At 31.7% G+C, this 18,365-nt stretch overlaps 2 protein-coding genes across 8 annotated transcripts in view; one reads left to right on the top strand and one right to left on the bottom strand.

Annotated features, from left to right (window-relative positions):
- Positions 1–1,478: 1,478 nt before the first annotated feature.
- LOC126776427 (D-aminoacyl-tRNA deacylase 1) lies at positions 1,479–3,305 on the top strand. Of its 2 annotated transcripts, none has more exons than XM_050498943.1 (5): positions 1,479–1,580; positions 1,687–1,777; positions 1,870–1,996; positions 2,591–2,699; positions 2,791–3,294. In XM_050498943.1, the coding sequence occupies exons 1-5, from the start codon at positions 1,538–1,540 to the stop codon at positions 2,937–2,939; spliced, it is 519 nt and encodes a 172-aa protein (XP_050354900.1). In that variant the 5' UTR covers positions 1,479–1,537; the 3' UTR covers positions 2,940–3,294. The 2 variants fall into 2 exon arrangements, with proteins under 2 accessions (XP_050354900.1, XP_050354901.1); XM_050498944.1 differs by having other exon boundaries at positions 1,557–1,593; positions 2,791–3,305.
- A 627-nt stretch (positions 3,306–3,932) lies between these two features.
- The window catches only part of LOC126776410 (microtubule-associated protein Jupiter), a 113,159-nt gene continuing 98,726 nt past the window's right edge, over positions 3,933–18,365 (bottom strand). For 3 of the 6 annotated variants that reach the window (XM_050498914.1, XM_050498911.1, XM_050498913.1), the window contains 4 exons: positions 8,635–8,788; positions 8,255–8,393; positions 7,064–7,156; positions 3,933–5,362 (listed from right to left, as the gene is read on the bottom strand). In XM_050498914.1, coding sequence (XP_050354871.1) covers positions 5,229–5,362; positions 7,064–7,156; positions 8,255–8,393; positions 8,635–8,788 — 520 coding nt within the window. In that variant the 3' untranslated portion in view covers positions 3,933–5,228. Of the gene's footprint in view, positions 5,363–7,063; positions 7,157–8,230; positions 8,394–8,634; positions 8,789–18,365 lie in introns of all 6 variants that reach the window. The other 3 variants (XM_050498912.1, XM_050498916.1, XM_050498917.1) reach the window with 2 other exon arrangements.

Here is an 18,365-nt window from a genome sequence, read left to right as displayed (position 1 = left end):
TTTTAGTGGGTATTCCGATGTTTGGGGCGCACTCAGCGCCTTAAACAACGGCAAGCCATACCCATACATACTGTTCCCGTGGGGGAAACGCGTAATGCGTTTTCCTAGCATTAAAAAAAAAGGTAAGAGGTCTTTGGATCAGAAGCGATTCACTTAATCGTTGGTACATGTGGCACTAAAATTGGAAATGCACCCAAACAAATGTTGCATCAGTTCCGTTCTTTTCCAATAAATTTTTTTCCTGCAACTTAGTATACGTTAGAGAAGTACAAATGTTACATACAGTACATAAGAAAACTAAAAACTCATATTGCGATTTTCGTTTAATTTTAACGTAACAATTTCACTTAAAAATACCACCTAAAGCTATAATAAAATATAAAACTGTACTGATAGGAAAGCTGACATTAATTTTATTTTCGGCTTATTTTACACCTGTAAGTTCCATACAGGCAATACTTGAAAATTAATTTGCAATTTTTAACTAACAGGCGCAATAACATGTAGAGTATAAACTAGTAGAAACATAAAGTGTTCCATATTTAAATATTATATTAACATATCACGTGTCAACGTGAAATTCAATCATGACAATTTTTTAAATGATTTAGCTCAATATATAAATTAATTTCAATTTGCTTTGTCCTATTATTTGAAAAAAATATATATCCCTATGCTTTGCGAGTTAAAAAAATACATTGTGTAATAAATAAAGTTTAAGATCTTAAAAACTGGTAGAAGTTTAAGGCCTGTTTTGTATACAGTTATTTAAAATGTTTTGTAGACTAAAATTAAGACATTATATGAGTATCCACAAACCCTCATTGGAGCAGTGTGGTTAATTAATAAGCTCCAAGCTAAGTCATTAAGTGACAGTATTGAGTATGCCTCCTTTACGATCTGTCGACCCTAAATGTCCCACAGTTAAACTATAGAAAAAGTAGATTATTATTTTTTATTATAAGCAAACATACGCAAAACAACGACATCTCTTGATTACCTAACCTATATTCGTGACACTTGACAGAATTGTAAGAATACTTCAGCCGATCATAATAGGTGGCGTAACATGGCTGTATCGTCTATAATAAACGCAATAGCTACAATTTAGATCGTAGAAGTAGAAGCAAACTACAGTAAAAATAAATAACAGACTGTTTAACGCACTTTTTTTAAATTCTATTTTTTTTGACTATGTATGTATATAGAGGAACTTAAATACTGACTGTAGGATGGGTAGTCTTATCTAACTCTTATACACCATAACCCTACAATATTCTAAAGTTTTTTTACCATGGGGAATATAACTTTAAAAAAATTTTATTTAGATCGGTCAAATAAATAAGAAAAAATTAAAACATCTGTCAATCTCAATTAACAATGTCAATTGTCATGTTAAGTGTCAACTGTCAGCTATTCAGCTAACAGCTTTAGGTGTTGATTGTTGAATTGATATAGTTATATATCATAACTGTCTGTCTGTCATATATTTAATAATTGATTTTTTTTTAAATTAAATTAAATATATTATAACATAATGAAAGCAATAATTCAACGTGTAATGAATGCAAATGTTACCGGTGAATAAATTAAGTTGTTATGATATGCTATTTTCTTATTGTATTCAAATAAACAATCTGCATATATGTAGTAACCAAAATAATAAAATAATTCTTTTTTTGCCAGTAAATGGAGAAGTTGTTAGCAGTATAGGTCAAGGAGCTTGCATACTTATTGGTATTTGTAACAACGATAATTCAAAAGATATGGAATATATGTAAGCAACATGAAATTCTTAACTAATTGATGCAGTAAACATAACTTATTTTTAAAATACTAGTTTATTAATTAAATGCTAATCAAATACAGGGCTCGCAAAATATTAAGCATTAAGCTGTTTGATGATGAAAATGAGAAAAAATGGAAGAAAAGCATTGTTGATAATGATTTTGAAATTTTATGTGTTAGTCAATTTACCTTATACAACACGTGGAAGGTAAGTCATATAGTTATGTATAATAATGGATAATAAAAAATGTATGTAATAATTTTAATACATTTTTCTAAATCTAAAGATTAATGATGGAATTGAACTTTTTATCATATTTGGCCCAAAGACTCTTTGCAGAGCATTTTCACTGAGCTTTTGAGTTTTCGCTGCCGTACAATAAGACTGGTCGGATGATGCACTTGTACACAAGGCCCATTAATTTCACTGGTATCCTGGAATCACACATTACCCCGGTGACTTCCCGCCATTTAGCCCAGGCTGCGTTTATTCTGACATCGTGGTCGACTGTACCAGACTCGTGCAGTACGGACCCGAGGTATTTAAACTTTTCCGTCTTGATAACGGATTCTCCGCCTATCTTTATGGGTTCGGGGTCCGTACTGCCACAGGACATATACTCGGTCTTAGCAACATTTAGCATGAGACCTCCCCTCTCTAGCACACCCTTCCACAGGTTCACCTTTTGCTCCAATACCTGTTTGTCCTCATCTACCAGTGCAATGATTCCAATAATTAATAATGATTATAAGACAAAAAATATTTATTGTTTTTTTGAAGTTATTAGTCTAAAATTTTCAGGGCAATAAACCAGATTTTCACAATGCTATGCCTTCAGAAAAATCCAAGGAGTTTTATGACAAATTTATTGAATTATTAAGAAACAGTTACAAACCAGAAAAAATTAAAGGTAACTAACTCAACCACTAAAAATATATAATTGAACATACTCTCTTCAAAATAAAAATATATCGATGAGAATACAATTGGATTGTTTTCAGATGGTGTTTTCGGTGCCTACATGCAAGTAGCTTTACAAAATGACGGACCAGTCACATTAGAAATTGAATCACCAATGCAGGTTGAAAAAGGAATTAAAAAAACCAACCCACTAAAAACTACTGAAGTAGAGGATAATGCTGATAGATAATATTTAATTTTATTAGTACATAGTACCTAGTTAATTTATAAAAAATACCAATCAATATGATAGTTTTAGTTGTTATAAATTTTTTTAATCTACTAACAAGTTTGTTTTCCTGTTAAATAAAACATTTTTTATCCAGGCTCTGAAATTATTTATAATTTTTGTTCTTGTAAAGAACTTTTAGAGAATGGTGTAAATTAAAATTTAAAACACCACTTTGGCATGAAGATTAAGAAGCATCTATTAAAATCACAGTTGGTACTCTTTTCCATTAATTAAATTACATAGGTATATTAATTAAATATAATTGAAATATTAATATGCTAACTCCACCCTTTTTTAAATGCTATTTATGTTATGAATCCAATGTTTTGAATGTAACTTTAAACTAAATGCCAAAGAGTATATTATAACTACTAATAGGATTATATGCATTTGTATATTTAGCCTATTCTGAATTATTAAATTTATATATATATATATATATATATATATATATAAATGTAAACTTAAAAAAAAATGAAATATCTAGTAATGATCCATATTTTCACTATTTTTATAATTTTTTTATAAGTAGGCCGAATTAAGACTCATTAATAATCAGAATGAAACTATTATGGCTAGCGGCTATTACCTACCTCAAATTAATATTTATTCCTAACAAACACTTCATTATTTTAACTAAACCTAAAATATTATAATCACACATTTATTAAAAACATTTTTTATATATTTTATTTGTCTTATTATCATGGTTCTAATAAAGTAGAATTGAACGAATACATATCAGCCCTTGGGTGATATAACCAGCGAATGTAAAACAGCATAACTATCTATATGTTGTAGGAAAATCAACCCACAATCCAAAGCACTGCCAAGAAGAAAGTGTGTTAAAATATTAAATATCAATACATACTGCATCAATCCCAGATAGATGGGATAGGGACCTAACCTTAGAAAGTACACAGGCATGGGAAGGATATATAAAAACATAACAATAATTAAAAAAACTTTATTTTGAAATAGTGGTTATTATCTATTAACATGTTAAATTTAGGCCAGGTGTCAGCATCTTAGTGTTAGAATTATTAAACATTTTTACAAAGATGATATGCTAATTCTAAACGTCTGTTACATTTGCTTTATAAGAAGAATAATAGTCATAAAAATACGAACCCAAAACTACAAAGTACGGTCCTTTAAATCTGTTAACAGATAATCTACCAAGATTCAAAGACATTTACATTTTATCTAAACGAGTAAAAAATAAACTAAAAAAATGTATAAACAGACAAAATAAATGCATTCTATATACCATCTATTTTAAATTACGATAATGAAATTCAACAAACGAGATTAAGATCCTAAAATAGTGTTGAATAATATATAAGTTAATTTAATATTATATCAATTAGCCCAAGTGCCGCATGATTACTATTTCTATACTGTGAAATATAGATAATATAATCACTGTCTTTTCTTTTACACAAGCACCTACACGTTCTCTGATTCTTTAAGAATTTTCACTTTATAACCAATCAAGGCACTATTCGTTTTGGTATATTGCTGATACGTATCCTCACTCCTAATTCTCAATATTTGCGTAACATGCGCTTGCAAGTGATAGATTACAATTTTTATGTACTTAAATTAAGTTAGCTAGGACATTTGAAATATCGAACTCGTAACGTTGACAACGCTTAAATATTTGAGCTCAAAAATGTTAACTAAAAATTCAAATCTCCACACTAGTATGTAATTTATGATTTTATATCTATCGAAATGTTACTATTACAAAAATATCTATAATCTATACTAAATAATCCAATAAAATGTTACTGGGACAGGCTAAGGATTTTATGAACAACATATACCCTTTCAATTTTAGTGGACGTAGATTTTATGTGCAAGTTACTTAACATCTCAAACTACATGATTTAGTTGATTAAAGAAAGTACAATTATATCATATCAGCGAAATAAATGCGTCGTTTTGAACCGCAAACCAAACTACTTATATTAAAGTTTAAATGGAAAATGCGATTCTTATTAGAGCAATATCGAGTAAAATTTATTGATTCTAATATCGTGGTCCATTTCGAATAAGATGGTATTTTTTTTTAATTTAATTTCGAGGAATGGGTTAACATAACTAAAAAAATAACCTGTTTTGAAATTCAAGAACAACACAATTATTCTAATAAGAATCGCATGAAAAAGTTATCAACGGCCAGTTGGAAATGCGGCAGTTGATATAGTTTTGGCCGCTGTGATTCGTTCAGGTAACAGTAGTCTACCAGAGTCCTGAAGAAAAACCGCCGGGAGGAACGCGATTGTGAAGAATGTTGCTGTTACCGTTTATCGACGTCACTGTATTGATTTGACCGTTCAGAGACTTGTAGCCGTCGCCAGTGATGGGGTTGCCTTCTGTAAATTATGCAAAACCTTTATATTATCAATAAACATGTACCTAAAATCATTTATTATCATGGATACATTTAAAGCTTTTAAATGCAAAACAATATGTAAATTTTAACAATGTTTGGAATATTTTGTTTTGAAGGACAATCTTAATTCAGAACAGTATGCGCTTCCCTAACAGCCTGTGAATGGCCCACAAATGGGCTAAAGGCCTGCTCTCCTCGTTTTGAGGAGAAGGTTTGGAGCTTATTCCACCACGCTGCTCCAATGCGGGTAAGTATGCGCTTAACATTCGTTAATCAATTATTTGATAACAATAAAATGAAAAAAAAACAATTTAAAATTAAAAGGGCTTTAAAACCATTAAGGGATTTGGTTTTTATCTCATAATAATATGTAAAATTACTCAATTGTCATGTGATTTAAATTTGAATACAATAATCATCAATTATTATAATATAAAATAATTAACAACGTTAAGTCATGCAGAGGACACATTTACTTAATGTAATTACACCAAATAAAAATACATTGCACTTTAATAGATAAGTAATTAAGGTATGCTAAAATACACAAATATTATATAAACAAAAAATAAAGTACTACTAAATAAAACGTACTCATCTGTAAACAAAACATAATTAGGAAAACGATATATATACCTACTTAATTAATATGCGTGCAATAACAAAAAAGAGACAGTCACTGTAGCATTACACTAATTTTAAATACTAGTCCTATTACAATGACAACGCGACAAGGCTAAATATTAGAAGACAATACCTAATTAAAACTACAAGTACCTAACAATTTCTAATTTATATTAAAATTATAATTATTATAAGCTATATCTTTTAGATCCAAAAAAAGCAAATAATAATAAAGTTGAGTGCTTAATTAAAAGACTTGAAGGAATCGTCTCGATGTTCTTTTGAAATTAAGCATTTTATATGTACTTCGGTAGAATTGTGCAAATTGACTGACAAAATATTTTATCCAGGATTAAATATTTTATCAGTTTAAATAGTGCCTTCGACGTCGAAATTAAGCACCCACCGATTTCTCTTCTGCGAACATAGTCTACATAGTACGTCTTATGATTGAAGTCCTCAGCATGCCGGTCGATTTTAAAAAGGTATCCTGGAACATGTTTATGGAATATTGGAGGAAAACCACTTAGGGTAATAGGACCAAGGCCCTGTGTAGTTGGAAGTAGCGTAACATCTGGAATTGGACCATCACGTTCATACTTGAAAAGAGTTGGGGGAGGATCTAAATTAGAAATGATAAATGGATCAATTGGTCCATCTAAAGTTGGTATCGGATTATATTTATAATCAGGTTGAGGACGTTCTCCTAAGGCTGAAGTCATGCCGACAAAGGCATATGGTGGCAGAGGATGGTGAGGAATATTATGTTCTTGTGGTTCCAAATAGTGTTGAGCTGGAAATGGGGGCCAATGTTTATTGAGCACTAAGTGTGGAGAAAGAGAATTTGAATCTATAATGGGATGAACTCTTTCAGGATCATCAGTTTGCAGGCCCAATAAAGTATAAGGAGTCTTGCGAATATTTTGACAAGGTTTTGTAGTAGAATGAACATAATATTCAGCTGGAATAGGAGGCCATTCTTGAGTGTAATATCTATGGGTGGGTTGGGGTTCGAGGTAATCGAGCATGTAGGTGTTAGGGTTGTTTGGTGAGGCACCTCGCAGGCTGGCAGCCGGATGTCGGCGACGCGGAGGCGGCAAGACCACTCCATCACCTGTCACCGGATTCCTCTTCGGTGGCGTGTATGATACTGACCATTTAGAACAAACGGTTTTAATTCGAACCAAGGACAATATTATATTACGAATAATAATAAAATTCACACATTAAGTCGATCAGACGAACAGCATTGCACATTGATCTTTAACCTAGGTTTACTTAATAGCTACACATAATTTAGGTGACGTAGTAAGAAAGTTCATATTTTCTTTTCTACTTTATATTAATTTTAAACCTTATATACCTGAAACGTTATAATAAATTAATAAGTTAGTGTTGCAATTGCATCCATCACAGACCTATGAAACAATTGCAGTTATTGTTTAAGGATGAATTGGAAATGCTTAAATGTGAGCTAAGCTATTTTTTAATATATTAAAACTTACGGTGTTTATGAATAGGACGTGAAATTTTGTTACAATTCATATAATATCGGATTGTATATTTATATGTAATGACGTTAAGAAGCCCTGAAATCTTTTATAGTGCGTAGGTGCTATTAAAGGTGAACTGACCATTATATAGCCGTAAAACCATACAATAGACACAGGGTCAATGTTTTTAAGCAAGACCTAGTGCATGCTCTGTGATGAGTACGAACTTTCCGAAAGTGGAATGGAATTCTAATATTCATGAAAAAATTTATTAATTGACCATTAACGTATATTTATACCATAATATAAATAGATATATTTACTTTCATTTTACAATATTATATTTATATATGGGTTCATGTAAATACAATGCGTGCTCTTATTAGTGTTTATTTACAACAAGGCACGATTAAATAGCTCTACGATTCTAACTACAGGTCGTGATGTGTCGTTCACATTATCCAGTTCAAAATGGATCTTTATTATAAATATACAGAGATGCGAATGTAATATATTAATTGTTAATATGCATTGTTTATGCTTTAAAAAAACAACTGTAAACCTACTATTAAAGAATCGCCTTTAGCTCCGTTCAAAGACACTTGATCGGTAAAAAATATTATTTATAAACGTTAGCGTTATTCATAGTGCATTTTATTCTATTCCACATTCGTTATTCCCAGCATAGCGATGCGATACGTGCTGGCGTGCCTACATCTTGATCGACTCACAGTGATCGGCGAGGTCCGTCTCACCTCGGCTGGGCGTGGAGTTCGCGCTACCGTTGATCTTGGGCGAATGCGCGGGACTGCCATTCATTTCGCTATCACCGAACTGGATGTGGCTCCGAATTGTATCAGTTATCATTGGCGCGTTTCCTGAGTTGTTGGCTGCCTGAAATCAGTACAATTCCGACTTTTATATAACACCTACAAAGTTTTTACAAGAAATGTTTTCAAAGTAACAATGACCTCTGACAAATGATTACTAAATCACTTGTTATTATTATTGAACAATACATAACAGAATTTTAATTTTTATTTACTTAAGTTCGGCTATCATGATTAATGTATGAGTTGCTGTAATATGCGAACATCATATTAAATAAAATCGCTTAAGAGAAATGTTTAATTACTTGTCCAAAAAGCCTTGAGTGTGTGTCTCTCGGACGGGTGGGCGTGTCCCTAACGTGGCGCGAGCGGTTTGAACCGTTTTTCACGGGACTGCCACCGTCTGTGCCATCGGCGCTGAAGATCTCGCCGATGCAGCTCTTGGGAGCATTTGGAACTCTGCAAAGAAATAATATATTTAATATAAATAACACAAAAATTCTATTGCTATATAAACAATCGTAAAAAGTAGGTATAGTTACATATGGAAGGTACGATTCATTGCATTAAGTAAATTGGGCCCCTAAAATGAAATTGTTGATGTCCCGCCCTCCCCAAACAAAGATCTAATTACTGAAATTTTATACTATGAAAATTAATAGAAAAATACGATATTGGCACCCCACACCTGACTGGACAGTGGACACGCAAAGCCATTACCGGTTCATATGCATGAACTTACTTCCGTAGGGGGAACGTTCATAGTCAATAAATATTACAAATGAATCGGTCAGTTCCAGTTAGAAACCCATAGAAGTTCATGTTCCCCTACATAATACAGTATACAGTTCATTGACATTATTTACAAAAAAATACCAATCGATATATTGTAATAGGTACAGACACTTATATTTTTATAATTTCTTTATAACAAGTTTTTTTTTTGTAATTAATTTGTAAGGTTACACTGATTACAGCATAGATCAAGTCATATGACTAATTACATACATAGACACACATGTACATCTCAAAAACTAATTGTTTTTTTATAGAATAGGTAGGCGGACGAGCATATGGGCCATCTGATGGTACTGGCTCACTCATCCTTCAAGCCGGAACACAACAATAACAAGTACTGCTGTTTTTGCGGTAGAATATCTGATGAATGGGTGGTACCTACCCTTAAGAGCTTGCACAAAACCCTACCACCAGTCCCAAACATTGCACAGATTTACTTGCAATTCAATATTTCCACTATCCAATTTGTAGATCTATCATCCGATCAGCGAACTATTTTCAAATTCAAAATTTAAATCGATAGAACATGTTATAATCGACTTTCTATATTTGTTTACACACTAGAATACTTTCAAGTAACAAGTGAAGCTAATTTAATTATAACTTCTAAAAACAAAGATAAATTTTAATTTTTTCCTCCATCCTCAGTGGAGGTGGTAAACTCATTACAGAGGACAAGAAGATAATTTAAAAGGTAAGCGTCGTAAAAGCAATTTTCTAGAATAGATCATTACAAGTAAGCAAGTAACATCGATGCGGTGTGGGTGCAACTAATAAGCTCTCCGTGAACAGAAAACAGTCGATTATAAATCTAGACGCCTATTTAATGGGAGCTACTTGATCGCTAGATAGCAGAGCACCGCAAATACGTAGCTTGTAAGCGATTCGGTTTGAGGTTAAGACTTAGACGATAATCTTAGTCGAATTTTAAAACGGAATAGACCAATAATTTAAACATGGTTGTTATGAAACAAAAAACACAATTTTCATTTTTAAATATGAATTATAGATTTTAGGAAGGCAGACGAGCATATGGGCCACCTGATGGTAAGTGGTCACTAACGCCCATGCGATCACATCACCAATGCACCACCAACCTTGGGAACTAAGATGTTATGTCCCTTGTGCCTGTAATTACACTGACTCACTCACCCTTCGAACCGGCACACAACAATACCAAGTACTGCTGTTTTACGGTAGAATATTTGATGAGTGGGTGGTACCTACCCAGACTAGCTTGCACAAAGCTCTACCACCAGTAAATGATGATTATTTACTATTGAGTGACCTAGCTATTTTGATTCAAGTCGATATATTATTAAAACATGTTCATGTAACTATGTACCTATTGCATTATTTGTATTATACAAAGTCCGCAGTTAATTTCTATGCTTAGTAAATATCATCATTATTAAAATTACTATGTTGTTTCAATTGCATTTAACGAACGACCACTAAATTAAATGAAATGATTATTGTATTTAGAATTAGTTCAAGTAAAGAAGATGTCAACTTGTCAACTAAGTGATGTACAAAGTAACAGTCAGTCAGCGAGCCAACTAGCAACCGGATCGCTGTGAAGTCAACTAGCAGAATCAATACCGCAGCACTGCGGCTTCCGGTCCGACGCTATGCACCACTGCCTTCAGTGACAGCTCAAACAAGCTACTTGCACTATTTACAAGCGTATTTAATATAATTTACACGTCGCATTGTGTACAAACTATATCAATATACAACGAAAATAAATTTTAAAGAAATCTGTTCAGGTGTTGTACTCTTGAAATAACTTTAATATTACAATGTATTTGATATCAGAACTATTAACTATGTTTCAGACACTATCAACAAGGAGATACCTATAAAATATCAATTTATGAGTGAAATTATCCGACATTTAATTTAAGCTCGGCACGATGGTTGCTGTCTACGTAGGCGTGCTATTGAGTGCCCCCTGCCTCGGTACAATAAATAAAGGCCAATTCACCGTCGACACAGAGGGTTGTGTACTTGCATACAACATACGTAATGTATTTACCGAGCCTTATACAATACCCACGCGTTAGTTTACCGCCTCAGGAAATTACAATCGCCTGATCCTACAATAGGTACGTTAATGTATTGAACAATTTTAAATTCAAGTTACAAAGTAACCAAGATGGCCCAGTGGTCAGAGCACGTGATTCTTATCCGAAGATTGCGGATTCAAACTGGGTAAGCGAGTATTATCATACTCAATATATTATCACTGTTCATATCATACTCGATCGTATCCTGCAGTGTTTAAAAAAATATGTATATGGACAAAAACGCATTGGAACAGCGTGCTGAATAAGCTCTAAACCTTCTCCTCTAAAGGAGTAAGGACCTTAGCCCAGTGGGACATTTACGGGCTGTCACTTACAAGTTACATATAAATCTTTTATTTTTTTGTCACAGGAAAATATTATAATTTTAATAGAAAGTAATTCTGAAGTTGCGGTAAGAACCAATCATATGAAAAACCATTTCGCGCGTGCGGTGGCTGAGAGTGCATCGCGTAAATTATACGTCATCACACTAACCGCGCAATATCCACGCTTCGAAGATTGATGTAATAGCATCCGATTGAAAAATCAACCAAATGCAACTATGATGATAACATTAAAAGACCTAAAATACAATTCTTGTTTGATTCAAGATTTAAAGCATATCGACTGCCTCGTACACTAGACCATAGTGGCTTGATGTAAGGCCGCAAACCCGGAGGTCCTGGGTTCAATTCCCAGGTTGGGCCAATAAAAAAAGTTATTAGGTTTTTCTGTCAGAAAATTCTCAGTAGCAGCCCGGAGTCTGGAAGTGTCTGTACACTCCCTTGTCTCGGAAAGCACGTAAAGCCGTTGGTCCTGCGCCTGAACTCTTTCCGGTCGTGTCGGATTGCCGTCCCATCAGATTATGAGAGTTAGGGAATGGAGAGTGCACTTGTGTTTGCGCACACACTTGCGCACTATAATATCTCCTGCGTAGAGTTGCCTAATCTCTCTTGAGATTGGCCGCCGTGACCGAAATCGGTCTGAAGGACATTAAAGCATATTAAATAGATAATACAATAATATATATTAAAAGAACGTTGTCATTATATAAATATTTACCAGTTTCAAAGATTTTTAAATAAAAGTAAAAAAATATGGCATATATAAAAAAAATAAATATTTATCTCTTAAACAATCACATTGTTACTAATTTACTTGTAAACATATTAAACATGATTATATAAATAGTGAAACTGAGCGGATACGAAAAAACTGTTGCATAGATAATTACGTTACACTACATAAACCTTAATAACTGTACATTTTAAAATTGCTAGGGCCAGTCCTATAATTATTCGTAGTAAGAAAGCGTGTGAGAGCAAATATCATGGTTTTGTAATACAAATATCGGCCGCAGTAGTGTATACGCCACACGCGATGAATTAAGATAGCGCCGAGAGTTACTAAAATAGACATCTGTCAAAAACAATTCATAAACATAAAATAAAAGCCGGAAGACGATTAGTTTTCATCAATATTTTGAATGTCATTAATAAATCCTACATTATTGTTACATTAATAAAAGAAAAATATCTTATCATTACATCTCAATGTAGGTAGTATATATTATTAATATTTCAATAAGTTTATTTAATGGACTTATATTTCTAATAATAAAAGAAAATCATTACAAATCGGAACAACGTACATAGGTATTAAAACCAACATTTCGCCAATCGGTAGATCAATCGAGGCAACGTGAATTAACATTAAAATAGGAATTTATGAGTAATTATCACGTCAATAGTACACTGTAAATGTTTTTCACCGATGACGACGAAGATAACGTCGCATGTTCAGCGATTCACTACGAATGTATGGCAGGCATTTAACGTAACATCGTCTAAAGATTTATATGATAGTATATAAAATTTATTATCATTAGTGTACATAATTTTCAGCTCGAATGCTATACATCACTTTATAATTACTCATCGTAATCCAATCGAAGAGGATACGAAAATAAACGAGTAAGAGAAAATATTAATGTTGCAACAGTAAATAGCTTTCGTTAGTTACATTATTCATATTTATATGTTACAAAGGCAGATTGCTTATTCATATATTATTATTACGTGAATAACTTTGTGTCATCAATTTCAAGTCGTGATGATATTATCAGTGGTTTCCTATTTGTCTTCTTACTCTCATAATAATGCTCACATTTTCCCCTTTCTTTACAAAATTCAATCACTCTATCTCAAAAAGCGGCGTTTTCAATCGAATGATTGTCGAATTCTTACCAATCCTCACCTTTCCCCACAAATTACTTTACTGTTGAAGCCTCACTTCTTCGGGATTTCCTGTCTCATTATACTACCCAACTCAATCCCTGTTTTTAAATATGATTTTATAAATATTTAAGTCCTTAAAAAAGCAATGTCAAGAATTGTATACATAACTTATTTGATTTGATTTATATTAAACAAAATGTTTATAGTCTTTATTTGTTACCCCTTACCAAATATTTAACAATAAAAATGTAACATGTAACTATTCATGATTCATAACTGTACGGTAAAATACGACAAACATTCCTAACGCCTTATAATATTAGTAAAAGGGCTTCATTTTCATAAAATTCTATTACAACCTGCTGTTACCAGCACAGTAATGATATCCATGGTAATGAGAGACCGCGTAACTTTATCATATGTGGAACGACAGGAGAAATTGCTTTTAGTTTTCGAACGAAAGGCGATACATTAAGATAAAGAGAGCAAAGATTACAAACTTTCACGAAGTTTCACGATTTAAAACACTTATATGTACTAATAAATGAAGAGTTTTTTAAAGGTCTAGCTGAAAATAACTGCTAAGTCAATTTACATAAAACTTACACCAGTAAATGCAGCGCGTTTTGGAGATGGTTTTATAATTTTTATTAAAAAGTATCCGCGTTTCGTAGTTTTACCCTCTTTAAATTTAGACTATTGATGTGACAAGCGTGAATGTTCTTGTAAAACACGATATTTATTAAGTAAAAGAATACTTTTTGGACGTCATTTCGCTTACTTATCGACTCGTAACAAATATAATAAATACTAAAAAGCTCATGTCATGTTCTCGTGAAATTTAAATAAGTTTATCAAAACATGACACTGATTATAACATTTACAATTTAGAATTAGGTGTTACAAGATAATCTATTCTAACAAGAAATTTCTTTACACATTTGTTTTGTTATGCAAATGTATTTCATTACAATAATCCAATTGCATAGCTAACAAAACGAATAGCGTTAGCACAACAATATTACTTTGAATTAAAATACGTCACATATCTGTTGGTCAAAAACTACAATTAAATAAAAAATAAAAAACAATAAAAAGGCGTCTAGGAATAAGTGAAAAATGGCAATCTAATGAAACACTGGATTTTTATTTTCCTTTAATATAGCATTAATTAAAATTTCATTCATATTCATTATAATGTGAATGAAAATCAATGTATGGAAATAATCACGGAAATTAACATTAATGTGTTATTTTGTCGAATATTAATTATTTACGAAACAATAATCTAAAATGAAATAAGTCGCAGGTTATTTTGCTGTCTGTACAGCAAAGGTTGTGGGAACGTGAATCGTAAATAATAAACAAGTCAATTTACATCGGCGATTCGACGAGCGAAACGCGGTCATGTAATGTGCTTACTCGGATCTAGTCAATTAGGCATCGATAAATTGATTTTGAAGGTCTTCTTTTTTTAATGTTTTTCTGCTACCTTACAAAAATTCAGCCAGTATTTAATGATGAATATAATGTCCATCACATTATTATTTAGGATGCAATATTGATTTCAAAAGAGATTTTGTTACAATACCATAAAAAAATTGTTGTCATCTTTAGGTATACTTATTGTTAAATTAACTTTAAGCTAATTTTAAACACTTTTATTGTGGCTGGGAACATCGTAATACATATCTATTTAGTTTCAGCTACCTTGACTCTTCAAGAACTATATACACTTAAGGCCTTGGGTCACATTTACCCGATCCCATAAACACGAGGTATTACGAGGTGAATGCGTAATTATTAATTGGCACGAATTCGTTGTAAATGATAATGAATTATTTTTATAATTAATTAAATTTCCGTTTCCGAACCGAAGTTAAGTAGATGCAAGGCATGTGTTTGATATATATATATATATATATATATATATATATATATATATATATATATAGTACATCTGTTGAAGATCCAAATAAATAAATCGATCAAGCTACAAAAGTCATTACTATTACACTATACATTCTATGATTGCATTCACTCATCACATTTTTTATAAAAGAAAGTGTCCAAAGTATTGTATATGGCTCCACCTTTATTTAGCCGGAAAATTAGAAATCGACACGGAAATGATAATAGTCATTTTATAATTGAACAATCTCTCCTCAACTTTTGAATGTGAGGAAAGACTCCAACAACGCCGGCGCTAGTGAGATAAAACAAAAAACAAATTGGATGAAATTACGCGTAAGGCGTTGAATCGTAGTCGCGTTTCGTCATGCACGGACTATTTTTACACCCACATATATAAAAGTTTCGTCTACTTATGAAAAAAAGCATATTTACGTCGACAAAATATGAAAATTATAAAATGTTATAGATTAAAACATTCGTTACTTCTATAAAATTTTCTGTTTATAATTCATCTCGTGCTTTTCGGTGAAGGAAAACATCGTGAGGAAACCTGCATGTGTCTAATTTCATCGAAATTCTGCCACATGTGTATTCCACCAACCCGCATTGGAGCAGCGTGGTGGAATAAGCTCCAAACCTTCTCCTCAAATAGGGAGAGGAGGCCTTAGCCCAGCAGTGGGACATTTACAGGCTGTTACTTTACTTTTACTTTATAGATTAAAAAAGCGTGTAGTTAGTCTTCCTTGGATTTTCGTGCAGGAGATATAATTTTAATTGCAAATAACGACATTTTAATGGTTAAAAAAGAATAATAATAAAGGTTAATTTTATTAGTCAAGATGGGACTTAACTTTTTTTTATACCCTACATATCAAATCTTTTTTTTAATTGATATGTTAATAATGCTTAAATAAATATGTATGTATTTTTCCTTTAAATTGGATATTTGAAATATACAAAGTACCTTTTGTATATTTTTATTCGTATATATAATGTTAGAATATGTCGGTAAGTGTGTAGAAAGCTTTAAATACGACATACGTATATAATTAGTATGATCCGAAAATTTCTCGACATTGCTTTTTAGTGTATCATTAAGTTGTCGTTCCGTGACTACAGAAATACAATCGCTGATTGCAACGCATTTCATCATAACTTTTTTCTATTTATCTTGATGAATATACTTTCATTAATATTTTTCTAGTCTGGACGTAGTAGAGTAGATACAATATTGTAATCATAACTAATGGTCGCCAAGTGGTAGAAGTTCTGCCATAATTAAAAAAAACATATTCTATTGAATTCTATTCTGTGTCTATATATAAATATATATATTAGGTAATTATATTATGTTTATTTTTTATTTACATACTGATATGTATCTTTATTTTAGTATTTTCGTCCAATTATGATTCTAAGAAATTTAGTTTTTACCATATGTCACTAACGATTTTTTTACCAAAGTTACAAACTTAACTTAACTTTCAAAGTGACTTTTCGTTCTGGAAACGACCGGTTTGTAGTCATTAGTAAACGTCAAGGTTATGTTATTATTTCTCAGTCATGAAAGGTATTTTTTCTTCATTTTAACACTAAGCATATTTGACATTTCATTACTATTCATACTAAATAAAATAAGTACTAAAATATAATAATGTTTTAACGCTCTTCGATTCAATACAGATATCAGAATAGGTATCGACTGATATTTCAACCTTTCATATTAATATCAAATCAAAGAAAATCATCTCATCTCGTGCTTTTCAGTGAAGGAAAACATCGTAAGGAAACCTGCATTTACAGGCTGTTACTTACAAAGAAAATCCTGTCGAATACCAGCGACAGGATTTTCTTAAAAGGCTATTCGATTAACTTTTACTGCTCAACCATTACCAAACGCCTAATACATAAAATATGTATATAATAAAATCCACTACGAATTTTGAAAGCCGTATTTTGTGAGTGATTGAGTTAAAGCATGCCATTATAATATTTACAAGGCATTCCTTGTTCGTGTACACATTCTTTTCATTTATGAGCCGTTCCTATAGGGCTGTCTACTTTTGACCTATAAACTAAAACTTACTTAAACTTTTCTAATATTTATTGGTAAATGCTTTTCGCTTTGTTATTATTATAAAATAAATAAATGACGCATTTACATATAAAGCAGTTCGTTACTTCTATAAAATTTAATAAAATGTATTTAACTTTATATAGAGTGAGTAGTAACCCTACTTTTCAACCTAATTAACGTCATTTAGTGACTTGTATGAGAACTTGAATTAGAACTAACATTCACGTTTAAAATAATTATGCATTAAAGAAAAATATGCCTATAAATAAAATAGAAGTATATACTGAATGGGTAGTTTTCTTTACACACTTGTTTGTGTTATAACCAAAGTTTCTTTAGAAAAAAAAACCTTTAAACTCTGGCTTTTAAAATGCATTAGGATTTTCTCCGACTAACGAGGTCACGAAGTAAAGATCTTTAAAACGTGAGATAAAAACGTGCTTATGAATAATGTCCATACTTCGTGAAGGTTTGTTTTTAAAATATTATGTTATTATTTATTTATTAGGCATTTTAATTTTTACCTTCTTTAGTAGTCAAACTAAATATAGTCTTTTAAGTAAGAATATTTTTATATGTACAATTTAATAGGTACATTTGTGCGTACATTTAAATTTTTAGTTATTAAAATAATGAACAGTAACGCTTTTTTATTGACTTCATCGAGCATCGAGCATCTTAAAAAGGTCTTGTTGACATAAGGTCGAAGTTTTTAATGAATACTAGGGTTAACATACGAATAATGCTAGACGAATCGGAGCATTAATTAACTTTAACATACATTTAACTAATAACGTATTCAACAAATACGATCTAGGCTATAAGAACATCGATTTGGACAACTTGACAAGGAATAACAATTCCTCTATCGACCTTTAGTCATTTGTAGTTCTACTTTAGAAACGAAATGCGGTCATTACCCTCAGCGCCCGTCTGGCAAG

Source organism: Nymphalis io, chromosome 20 (genome assembly GCF_905147045.1).
Source record: "Nymphalis io chromosome 20, ilAglIoxx1.1, whole genome shotgun sequence".
In the NCBI taxonomy this organism is placed as follows: Eukaryota; Metazoa; Arthropoda; class Insecta; order Lepidoptera; family Nymphalidae; genus Nymphalis; species Nymphalis io.
The sequence above is the reverse complement of the archived record's forward strand: the minus strand, read 5'-3'. Positions and strand labels throughout refer to the sequence as shown.

Bases quoted from the DNA above. Each gene is read 5' to 3' on its own strand.
- LOC126776427 (XM_050498943.1), top strand. From the start codon at position 1,538: ATGAAAGCAATAATTCAACGTGTAATGAATGCAAATGTTACCG. The intron at 1,581-1,686 runs GTGAATAAATTA...TTTTTTTGCCAG, and splicing joins AATGAATGCAAATGTTACCG to TAAATGGAGAAGTTGTTAGC. The intron at 2,700-2,790 runs GTAACTAACTCA...GATTGTTTTCAG, and splicing joins CAAACCAGAAAAAATTAAAG to ATGGTGTTTTCGGTGCCTAC.